This window comes from Ambystoma mexicanum, chromosome 3q (genome assembly GCF_040938575.1).
Source record: "Ambystoma mexicanum isolate Mex_15411 chromosome 3q, UKY_AmexF1_1, whole genome shotgun sequence".
In the NCBI taxonomy this organism is placed as follows: Eukaryota; Metazoa; Chordata; class Amphibia; order Caudata; family Ambystomatidae; genus Ambystoma; species Ambystoma mexicanum.
The window spans coordinates 286125035-286137059 of NC_090926.1; the positions used below are offsets into that span (position 1 = coordinate 286125035).

The 12025-nt window shown below is 46.5% G+C and overlaps 1 protein-coding gene across 4 annotated transcripts in view; it reads right to left on the reverse strand.

The window, feature by feature from the left end:
* DGKA (diacylglycerol kinase alpha) overlaps positions 1 to 12025 on the reverse strand; it is a 542794-nt gene that overhangs the window by 75954 nt on the left and 454815 nt on the right. For all 4 annotated transcript variants that reach the window (XM_069653799.1, XM_069653797.1, XM_069653800.1 and 1 more), the window contains one exon: positions 6380 to 6444. In XM_069653799.1, the coding sequence (XP_069509900.1) occupies positions 6380 to 6444 (65 nt within the window). The remainder of the gene's footprint in view (positions 1 to 6379; positions 6445 to 12025) is intronic.

A 12025-nucleotide genomic window follows, 5' to 3' on the forward strand; every position in this document is an offset into this window, starting at 1 on the left:
GGAGCCCGCCCACCATACAATGTGCTATCTGGAGGGGGTGATTTGGAAATTCCCCAGAGCACCCCCTCCTGCCTTTGTGCCATTGATAATCCGATCCCAACGTGTGATGGCAGGCTAAGTCTTCAACAAGGCTGTTAGTCCTATTCCTCACTACCCGCTCCTCTCCCGCAGCAAATTGTCTATGTAATTGGTAGCCATTCTACCAATCACCTGTACCTTTTTTACCAGCGGCCCTTTTCCCAATCACCCATGCTCCTCTCCCCCTCTGTCGGCCTGTACACTGCCTACTGTAACTGACCAAGAGTGAGAGACGGTATGGTCATTGCCAGCATCAGCAAACACACCTGTGAGCATGGCAGTTTCCCACTTTAGGGTTCATGCAGGTCAGGTGAAAGTGCTTCCGGGTCTGCCCCTCCTCTGCTGATCGGCCTGGAGCCCTGCCAGTGAGATACCGGCACATTCTAGAGCCTCCGGGCTTATAGGCCACTTCTGCCTGACTTCAAACTGGAGGGCAGCCCGCTAAAGCCCATGGTCGACGACAAGCAAGAGCCAATTGCTCACAATTATAATTGGGAAGCTGTTTGCAAGTCCCAACTGGTAAGTAATGAAGGAGAAGTCAGAACAGCTGGAATAATTAGCATAACAAGAGGGAATGGCCAATCACAAGTCAAATGGTCTCTCCAAAGGAGGAATAAGCAATTCAAGGGTGCGATTCCCTTATCAGATAATAACACACACTATAAAAGGGAGCAATGCTCTTCAACCAGGGTGGCAGAGACTGGGAGAGAGACACCATCTCACACACTGGGGCAGAGCAGGGGAGCTGGAAGGAGGAAGAAAGGCTGCGCAAGAGAACCTGCTGAGCTCTTTCTCTGCCTCCAACACTGGCTGGGAGAACTCAAGAAGAAGGCCATGGAGCTTCCTGAGAGCTATACCGGAGTCCATGGATGACACCCGACTAGGAGAAGAAGTCAAAGAGTACTGTGTGCTAAATCCCCAAATATAGGACATGTTCTTTCCCAATGAGGGTGAGAATATTTAAGCCTGACAAAGACCCTAAGAAAGGGGGGGAAACGCTTTCTGGAATGAGCCTGCAAGGAAGTAGCGCTAGGATGAGTGCTATCAAGAAGTGAGTTGCCCACAATACCTCAGAGACGGAGTCTGAACCCACCACTATGCTGGGTGCTATTTGCCTCAAGCCTGTGAAGCTTAATATTCCACAAGTTGAATTTACCCAATCGTGACCATCTTTGCCTAGACTGTTCTCAAAGAAGAATAACAGGTTTTGTTGCTCAAGGATTTCATCCACACCCATCCTGGTGAAGTCAATAAACCTCGTTAAAACTATGCGACTTGCCTGTGCGTTCTGTCACAGAATTTTACATGATCACCACCTCAAATTGCAAGCATTACAAAGGGCCTCATTACACGGTAGGCGGAGGACCAAGGTGCTATTAGCAGCGTGGTCCACGCCGGTAAAATACTGGCACCGCCTTGGTGGAAAGGGGAATTACCGCCCTATTCCAAGGTTGGCAGGGCGGTAATTCCCCCTTCCCCCATTGCCCTTCCCCATTCCCATTTTTGCCCCATAGGGCTCTATGGGAATGGGGAAGGCGCTAATTACGGTGCCGCAAATTGCAGTACCGTAATTAGCACCCTGGTCCCTTTGCGGGTTGGTACCTACCCGCAAAGGGACCTCGTAGTAAGGCGGTAAGGGTTTACCGGTACCGGTAAACCCTTACCGGTACCGGTAAACCCTTAACGCCGTCCGTGTAATGAGGCCCAAAGAGTTCATTGGGGCTGAATGTGGCTCAAGAATAAAGAAAGACTGAAGACCTTTGAAAAATACCAGTGTCAGATTTATTTGCAAAGGTCTTAGATTGAAAGGCTTCCGTAAGATAAATGATTTGCAATATACATAACGCTGTGATGAGGCCAGTCTCAATTCGGCTAAAAGGCCATCTCGCCAACATTAACCCTGGGCCGTGTCTGGCAAGAGGTGGCCAGCGCTCTCTCAGGTGAGCGCCTAAAGGAAAGGTCTCAGGAGGCAGCAATCCGAGGACGCCCAAAACATCTGTCTCCCCATACACCATGGCTCTGCACCTTGAGGGAACCCGCAGTTCATGGCAAAGGCCCAACGCCCAGATACACTTTCCACAGGGGCTCCAAGGCAGAAAAACACCCCATCCTTAAAGGAAGAGAGACTCAGTGAGCACTTCTTTTCATTTGAGCCACTGGAAGACTTGTTGGGACACTTGTTTTGTTACTGACTTGACTTGATTTTTCATTTTGCTGGAGAAACCTTTGAAGCAAGACGGCAATCCCTGTTCCGTTGGAAGTTTGAGAATCCCACTGGCCCCTTCCTCACATTAAGCACTGACACTGGGAGCAATTATCCTGACCCTTGGTTTTGTTGATAGCCGGAGCATCCTGACTCCTTATGTTAGTTTTGCGAATTTCTGTACTCAAACCTTAGTCAGTCCTGAGAGCCGGGTGATGGTTTAAGTGGCACGTCACAATGTGAATGCAAGTAACGCAAACCAATTTAGGACAAAATCAAACAGAGGTGACCGCATAATATTTTGCCCAATCAGGGCTTTGAATATCTCGGGAATGTCTCGGGAGGATAGCTCAGCAGCAACATGCTCACCTTGGAAGCAAGACGACATGGAGCAACAGAGGTTCGATCCCCGAGTCCCTGCTTAGAAACCTCTGGGTATTAAGTGCGTTATAAATAACCTATCATATCATATCACCTCTTCCTTCTGAACACTGCCTTGACGCCCCAGCCTCAATAAGTCCATATCGTACCTCTCCCACCCCGACATGCAACATTTCAGCAGTTGAGGGAGAGCCGGCATTTAACGGTTTGCTGGCATAGATTGCTGCTCATGGCGGGAGATGAGGTGGCTGTCACCAAGAATCACAAAAGTCAAGGGTGTTTGGGTGGGAGGGGTTCAGATGTAGAAAGATTGGGTGCAAGAGGGTTAGGGTTATTGGAGGGGAAGGCTTAGAGAGTGAGAGGTCAAGAAAAGAAAAGGTAGAAGTATGAAGTGAGATGAACAGAATTTAAAGCTGAGAAAGAGGACAGGATATTTGAATGGGCTGAAGATATGTTTTGTTATAAGGATTTATAGAGTGCACTACCACCACAAGGCATCTTTGCGCCAGGAAACTACAATACGGTCCACCTCAATCTGCTCCAAAATACAAACGTTTTCGGGGACCATCTAAATTCCTGATGATCCGCAATCTGTTTTAATGCGGGTTGCAGGGCATTCCACATTCTGGCCGCAGCCACAGAGAATGCTCGGCTCCCCATCCTAGCATGCCTATAGGCAGGGATCACCAAAAGGCCAGCTGTCCGTGAGCACAGAGCTCATGTCGGGCAGTAGCAAACAAATTGTTCTGCAAATAGCCAGCCCCAAGACCCAGCAAGGCCCGGTGAACCAGACACAGTGATTTGAAGTCAATGCGCTTGGACACCAGAAGCCAATGCAAGCGTTGGGAGGGGGGGTTAATGGGCACCAAAGGGGGAGCCAGTGGCCACCCGTGCTACCATATTTTTGCAGCCGCTGTAGTTGCTGGATCATGTCCTTTGGCTGGGCTAGATAGAGTGAGTTACAATAGTCTATTCGACTAAGGATAAGGGCAGCTACCACTGGTTTACGAAGATGGGGAGGAACGAAAGGGAGTACCTTATGCAAAAAAAGTTGGAAATGTCCCGATTTACAAACTGCCGCCACTTGCTGAGTCATAGACAGGGCAGCAGAAAATGACACCCCAGATTTTTCACTACAGAAGCCTGGAGTAGGAAGGTTGCCCAGCGACGACAGACAAAAAGCAGGTACCCAGAGTGACAACCCAGCCTGTGCACCCACAACCAACACTTCCGTCTTGTCTCTGTTGAGCTTCAGCCAGTTCTGGTTCATCCAAACTCCCACGGCCCCCAAACGCTGACACAGGCGCAATGACATCTCTGCATGGTCAAGATCTAGACAGACCAGGATCTGTGTGTCATCGGCATATGAATAGCACCTGAGGCCCGTAAGAGCAGATCAGACCCAGAAGAGGCTGAATATAGATGTGAAAAAGTATCAGGGATAAGGTGGAGCCCTGTGGAACACCAAAGGAAAGTGAAGAGGCGGAAGAGAGGAATGGAGGCAAAGAGATTGTTTGGTCCCTGTCAGCCAGGAAGGATGTAAACCAGGCCAAGACAGAACCCACCCGGCCAGCAGAAGATAGCCGGGACCACGGGGTCGAATGATCGACTATGTCAAAAGCCACCGACTGATCTAATAATATCAGGGCCCTGACAATGCATTTATCAACCAATATCCATCACTGAGACCAGGACACTCTCTGTGCCCCGGCCAGGCAAGAATCCTGACTGAAAGGGGTCAAAGAATCCAGAAGACTCAAGAAAAGAGGACAGAAGGGGAGACTACAGTGCTTCCAATAACTTCATGAAGAAAGGTAAGAGAGAAATAGGCAGAAAGCTAGAGGGAAGTGAAGACGCAAGGGATGGCTTTTTAAGCAATGGGATAACCGTTGCTTGTTTCAGCTCGGCAGTGATAATGCCCGTTGTTGTAGGGTGTGTCTGAGTGTGGGTGACATCACATATGGTGGAATGTGGTGATGTCAGTGAGTGTGGAGTGTTGAGGTGTTATGTTCTGAAGTACTGTTCTAACATTTACAGTTGGAGATCTAAGGTGGCATGAAGAGAGGTGCCAGTGTCTTCCTAGCATATACTTACCAATAAACCTACAGATAACTTACCTGCTGGTCCGGGTGTTACTTCTGGTCCCACGTTATTACATGACAGGAGACATTAACTGCTTTGCAGATCCAAGGTAAAATGCCAGAGGAAATATCTTTCAGGATCATTAGGGGAACTGGATTCGAGGGGGATGCTGACTTCAGGCGCTCAATGGCCTTGCTGATAACCTCTTCAGAGAAGGGAACTATGCCCAAGTAGAATGGGGCTTGAGACTTATCTCCTCCCGGGGTTTGGTCAAGAGATCACTGTCTACAGGACTAGCCTGAATATTAGGCTGAATATTTTCAATTTTGCTGGTAAAGAAATTAGACAGCACGTCGCAGAATTTCTGAGTTGGAATCACCGGGTTGACCGAGTCTGACACCGAAGAGAGTGATTTTACCACTGCAAAAAGCTTTCTCGGTAGGCTAAGTGCCAAATCAATCTTATGAGTCAAGTTGTGGGCAAAGGATACTGACAAAGGCTCGAGCTCAAAAGGGAAAAAAAAATAAGGAGGCAGTGGATGGAAAAAGAGGAGGGATTTTTGGCAGCTACCTTCCACTACAGAAACATTGAATGCTGTGGCCTGCACACACTGGGATTTGCCTAAGAGTAATTTCATCAAAAACACAAAAGGAACATTTGTTGAAAGTAGTTAGTACTCAGAATGAGGCTGATTTGAGTACGTCGAGTAAAGAATCACCAGAAGTCAAATGCTGGAGTGAACTCAAACCGACTAAGACTTATACAAAAAAAAATACTATTAACTCAATCCAGAGTCTACACAATTACAAACAAACACAAACAAGTAGTTAATCACTTTGGCTAAAGAGCTTGTTCCAATTGGAAAAAGAGACTGCATTGTGCCTGGTAGGTACAAGTACGATGGACTAAACTATGAAGAAAAGTGTAAACGAGCCAGTATTTTGTGCTCTATTGTTTATCTAATATGCCGATCCAGGGGCGTGGAGAACGAGAGCAGCGGAACTTGGCGCAATATTACTCAACATGTTCCTCGACAAGGGCTTCTTTTTAAGTCAAGACATGTCTACCATCATGACTCATTCCCGGGACGGATAGCTTCTAAGGGCACCTCTGATTGAATATATCTTCATGTCATACAACTGTGTGACACTGTCAGGATGAGGGGGGCCAGACCAGGAAGCGCTGGCCGTCCCTCCAAATATGACACCACCAACGTGGTAGAGAAATAAAGGATATTGGGAGCAACCACATCCAAAGTGCCCTTTAGAATTGCAAGGCCGAATGAACAGGGTTACTGCCGCTGCATGATCAAAAGTGTGAGCATGGAGATGTAAAGATCCCCACTCGGTCAAGCGATTTTCAACCCAGATCATTAATTATAGCACGCAGGAAAGGAACCCCACGCAGAAGCATGCAGGCCCGTTTTGTAATCTATTTAAGTTACGATGAATTCTCTACAGTAGAAAGAGAGAAGAAAAGCGAACGATAGAGAGAATATTTATAAAGAGGAAAAGAGAGAGGCGCAAAGGAAAGGGCAATAAAAGTGGGTAACTTAGAAAGAAAGCACAAGAGAGAGAAAGTCTGCTAGAAAGAGTGTGAAGGGTGACATGTCACTAAACATACAGCAGTACATACCTACTGTTGAATTTTTCTGGGTACTTCTCCCTCATTACGTGGAACCTGTGTGCAATGGAGGCATCCTGCAGACATAAACGGGATGGAAGTGTGAGAGACAATATAGATGCAGTACACACGTCAACAAACCAGATCCTGGCATTGTGACTTCAGGAACTCTGGGTTGTTGGAGCATTTCCAAGTCTTTGACAGAGGGAATTAGACTTCCATCTACTGGATAACAAATTCCTTCTTACAGAGCAATACAACGCTAGCAAACCCCAAGGAGCCTGTTACATCCTGTGTGCAAGACAAAAGATGCCTTCTGATGATTCTCGACAGTATGAACTTATTGAAAATCCAGATCCACATTTTCTAAATCCCCTTCATGACGTGGATGATTGGTTGGCCATGATCGATCCACCCAGTGGCAATAATCAGTGATATCACACCCACTTCGGAAGCATAGGCATGCCTGCATTTGTATTCCAAAGGCCATACAATACCCAGCTCATGAGAACCCCAAGAATGCTTCAACGCACATCACGAAGCGCACATAGAGAAACCATACAAGAAATATAACAATGACAATACAAACTAGGAAAATGGAACAACAGTGAAACTCCAGCAAAGAAATCTCTTCCAGTGGCCCTTTGACACCCCCCCAGAGATGTGTGTCTTCATTCTTTATGGTCCATGAATTCCAGAAAGTACAACACCCAGCCTTGCACTGCTTAGCAGAATGGTCTTACAATCCTCATCATATAGAAACCACAATCATTGTTATCTATTCTCATTTCCCAGGTCTCTCTCTTTCTCCGTCTCGTTCTCTCTCACACTGCCTTATGCACACACAGCCCCATGCACTCCTGCTGTTGCCTGAGCTTTAGATATTGGCTCTCCTTCAGATTCAACATGGCCCCTTCCCACTTACAAACGACACACATTGGGAATACAGCTCCCTGTGAGGGATCAGAAATGCAAGGTGGACAACTTGATAAAGGTTTTTGACAAGAAGCCATTTTATTAACTTAAAAGGGTTGGATAAAGACCTCACTATCACTAACCTAATTTGGGCTTACCTGACTATGAAACTAAGACTAAAGGAAAACACCCTAATACATAAGGATATCTGACCCTCACACTTTTACCTACAACAAAAGCATTTTGGGTATTCATATGGCTGTTCAAGATCAACAAAAATAATAATTAGAACCAAATATTCTTGTAAACAAGGGTCGGATAGTCTTCCCCAGGTTTAAAGAAGAATTTCCAAATGAAAGTTCCAATTAATTAAGTTCACTCCAACAATCAAGTTCCACCTCAAAAGGTAAGATACACAAATGTTTCTCTAAAAAGCCACGTTCTGTTTCCAGCACAAAGTTTCTTCACCTTTGGAGGGTTTCACTTGGCTTTTTGATTGTCTAAACATCAAACACAGTTCATCATTTTTCAATTAATATTTCAGGAGGATTTCTCCCTTCTTGAGAAAGACAACTATTACACACTTCTTCTTTATACAGAACAATGTTTCCATCAGGATAGTTTTACCATAGTTCATCAAACACATAGGTGGTGTTGCCACTTTCTTTCCACCACAACCTTTCACCACAATTGAGTACTTCAATGTTTTCTTTCTGGTTCACTAACCTGCCAGGACTACCACTAACAATCCTTTTCCTGGTGTACTCTCCTGCCAGGATGAATCTTCTACGACTACAAGTACTCTGCAGTGTGGGTTACTTCAAAACATCAGTAAAGTCTTTTCACTTTCAACAACAATAAGATTCACAACTTCTTCCATAAGGATGAAACATCCATTGATGCTGTTTGTTCCACTGTTTAATTGGCCACATGTATTGCAGGTTATATTCCTATTCCCCTTTCTCACTGTTCACCAGGAGGGCCACATCCCGGCCATCTTTGGTCTTTCACTATCACACCTGGGAACTGTTGATAATTCAAGTTTCTCTCTCCAAGAAAGCTGTCTATCCCCTTTCTTCCAATTCCCCTTCTTTGGCTTAGGCAATGCTGGTTTCTATACGTCTCATAGATTGCAGCCATAAATACTTTGGCTATACTGGTTACAGCTCTGGTTTTATATTGCCTCTGCTTGGCTTTGCCAACTGTGGTTCTACTGGGGTTTTAATATTGCCCCCTCTGTTCTTGGGCAATGGGTATCACAGTCTTTCTCAGCTATTGCTCTTCTTCTATTTGGGTCGTGATAGCTAAACACTTTGTTTGTTGGTCTCTTTTTCACATAATCTTTAGATCAAATTAATTCGGTATTCAAAATAATGTCAAGCGGTTAGCAGTTTACAATGGAGTGCCCCGGGGTCAACTGTCAGAGGATAACTCACCGGGTTTTCCCTGCGCATATGTGTCTCTGGCTTCTGCTGCCGCTTCTGCTCTTCGGTTTGGGAGCTTCTGAGAGCTCCAGTTTAGATCCTGTGACTTGCGCCTTCCCGAACAGGAGTACTCATTACTCCCCTCAGGTCCCGATGCTCGCCAGCCACTGGAGGTAGACACAAAGTCCAGAGAGCGTCTCTCTTCCACGTGGAACCCTGCAACAGCAGCGCTTCCCACTGCACAACCTCTGCAACTTGGGCTTCTCTGGCTCACAACTCTCTCAGCACCATGAACCGCCAAAGGCGCAGAGGGGGTCCCTGCGTCTTCGCCCTACCTCTGCTGCATACATGGCCACAGGTAACTTCTTCTGCTACTACTACTGCCACTCCTGTTCATCTGCACCTGAGGGGGATTTAAATACTCAAAATTCCCGCTCAGGTGTGGATTGTTCAGAACACTAGACTGCATATTGCAGTTCTGTGCCTCTGGGCTCCTCTTCCTCGTCCCAGTACCTATGGCATTATGGGACTTGAAGTCCCCAACATTCTGATCACATATTTCAGTTTTAAATATGCCATTAAGTCTGTAGGGTCACTATGGAAGTTGTTTAGAGGATTCTCCCAAATCTCCTGATCTGAATCCCCTCCCATGTGATCCTCCTGCAGAACACCACCCCTAGGATCAGGACGCGTCTCCTTTTCCCTGGCCACATGAGAAGGGTCCCAGGCCAGGGTTGGTGGGAGGATCACCTGGGATTCATCACGCCCTTCTCACCTGGTTAACCTCGACTTCTTATGATGAATTCCTTGCTGACTGGTTGGCAAAGGTGTGCAGGTGTGGTATTCCTCTTTTTAAACCCATTTCCTCTTCCTGTTCTTTGCTCTGCATTCTGGATCAGTGCTAGGGACATCACAGTGTTCTTGCAATCTCCCTTGATGTTACCCTGCACTTCTTGGGCTCTTGCCTGCCTGACATGATGAGCTTGTGTACTTGCAGCGCTGATTGCTTCTCGAGATGTTGACATCCAAGATCCTCTTGCGTCCTCTCCACTGGTAGGCGCTGAGGGGTTGAGTCCAAGCCCTATTTCACCTGCCTTCTTCGACAAAGACCAGGCCGTTCACCCTGGTATGTTACCAACATCTAACATCTTCCTGAGCCTATGTGGGTTCCACATGTCCAACCACTTTCGTTGAGGACACCTCAATGTTGAGTGAGAAACCACAGATCATGGCACATTCCCAGCAGCCTCTACCACAATCAATAGGTATCAAACTAAGAAGCTCCCCAACTGTCAAGATGGATTTCTAAAATCAAGCCGGATGGACAGATTTTAGGAGGCCACTCTAGTGAACAGGTGCACTCTGAGAAATTAGCCAAAACCCAATCAAGTAGCAATGGAGAGCAGTTAAGGCTAGTCTTAGGAAAATGGGAGGGAGTCAGGGGTTCACAATGAGTCCGCACAGCGAAACACACAATAATTCAATTTAGACAGGAATGTACAAAAATACTATATTGTAGTCCCAAAACACAATAGAAAGTAAACTAGCAGGTGATAATATCGCACAACACTCAATAATAAACATATATACAGCCACCATAGGTTCTAAAATGCATTCAGTGACTTACATTAAATAAGGTAAGTAAGAGATGCAGTAAGATAGAACTAAGTCACAAGAAATATCCCCTAGCTTCAGAAGTCCAATCCCTATGAAGTGTGGGGCCTTGTGCCCAAAAGTCACAATGCTTCCCCCAGAATGTATCTGGTGCAGGTAAAGAACTTGTGTTGGTGAATGCTCAAGGGAAGAGATGCAACAAAGTTACTGTTAAGTATAAAAGTGTTCTTATTTTTCAAGTTTCACTGCTCAGGTGCGACAACCAAAAGGCAGTGAAATGGACGGATAAAAAGAGACAAGTTTTCCATATTGTCATATGGAGGAGAGGGCGGGACAAATGCGTTGTGTTTACTTAACCTCCTGACCCCGGTTTTCTCAGATGAATTGCTGGGTTAACTGGGGGTCGCTGGAGATTGAATTACCCACCATTGGTTCTTTCGAGAGGTGTTTAGGGGCCGCGGATGCAAGGATTCTTCCGGTCGGGTTCAAGAGCAGAATGCGATGTAGAAATGTAGAAAGCACCAATGTAGACCTCTTCAGGACACTTCACAGGATGGGGGAAGGTGAGTACCAGCGACTGTCACCACACAAAGGCAATAGCAAGTGTCTTCCCAGTTGGGTTTAAAGAAGACCTTCCAGAGCAGCATTCCTTGAAGCTAGGAGGCTGGAATCCGGCAGGAACATGTCTTATAAAATAAGCTAGCGGCCACCGAAGTTCTGACTGCAAATGCAGAATGGCAACGGTTCTAGCAAGGTAGACCACTGGAGAGCTGATCAGTCCACTGGGTGGTGCAGCAACACTTCAGAAGGCTCAGGGTGGCTGGATCCTCGAGGACACATTGAGACTGGTTAGTCCTACCAGTCCAGGGGTTGAAGCACTGCCCAGGGCCTTCGCAGATCAGGCAGACTTCACTACTGCTTCACCGGGCCAGACGCAGGAAGGGATGCTAGGCCTCTTCGGTAGCCTTCTTCGGATATTCCGTCCTCTTCTTATCCGAAATCTTATCTGGAAGCAAGTCCAAGCCCACCAACGGTAAGGATCTGCACAATTCAAACAGCAAGTAGTGGTACAATCAGGGACCACTGTTTGTTTCAGTCATGCCCCACACCCAGACTTTCAGGCACCATGGATGTGGAGTGGGACTAGACAGTCCCACTCCCTTCCTGAGCCATACACACACACAAAGGCCTCACCAGCCCACGAAATCAGGGGCTTTCCCGGGCAGGTGCATGACCTTATATAGGACTTCCTGGCCTGGGAAGGCAAGAAGAAGGCCTAACAACAATATGGTCAAAGAACATGCGAAACTCTTGTGGCCTGGCCATTTTAGGGCTCTATCCACGTTTAGTAGCCATACGCACGTTTAGTAGCCATATGCGGTAAACGCGAATGTGCGCACTAGAAATAACACACAAATGGTAACAATAAAATTTCTGCCAACAGCTTGGCTTTAGGCACATATACAAGTAACCAAAAATCCCAAGTGTAAAAGACTAGGGGGATACAAACATATGCCCATTGCACTGAATTGTAAAATGCTGTGTGCAATGCTAAAAAGTAACAAAAGTGTAAACGTTAAAAGGGAAGCATAGTTTCCCAGTACTGATAGTCTGAAGGACTGATCAGTTTCCCCATACCAAATGACCAAAAGGCCAGGGGAGTGAAGCTGAAGACTTTACTTTCCCTCAAAATGTCAGAACAGGT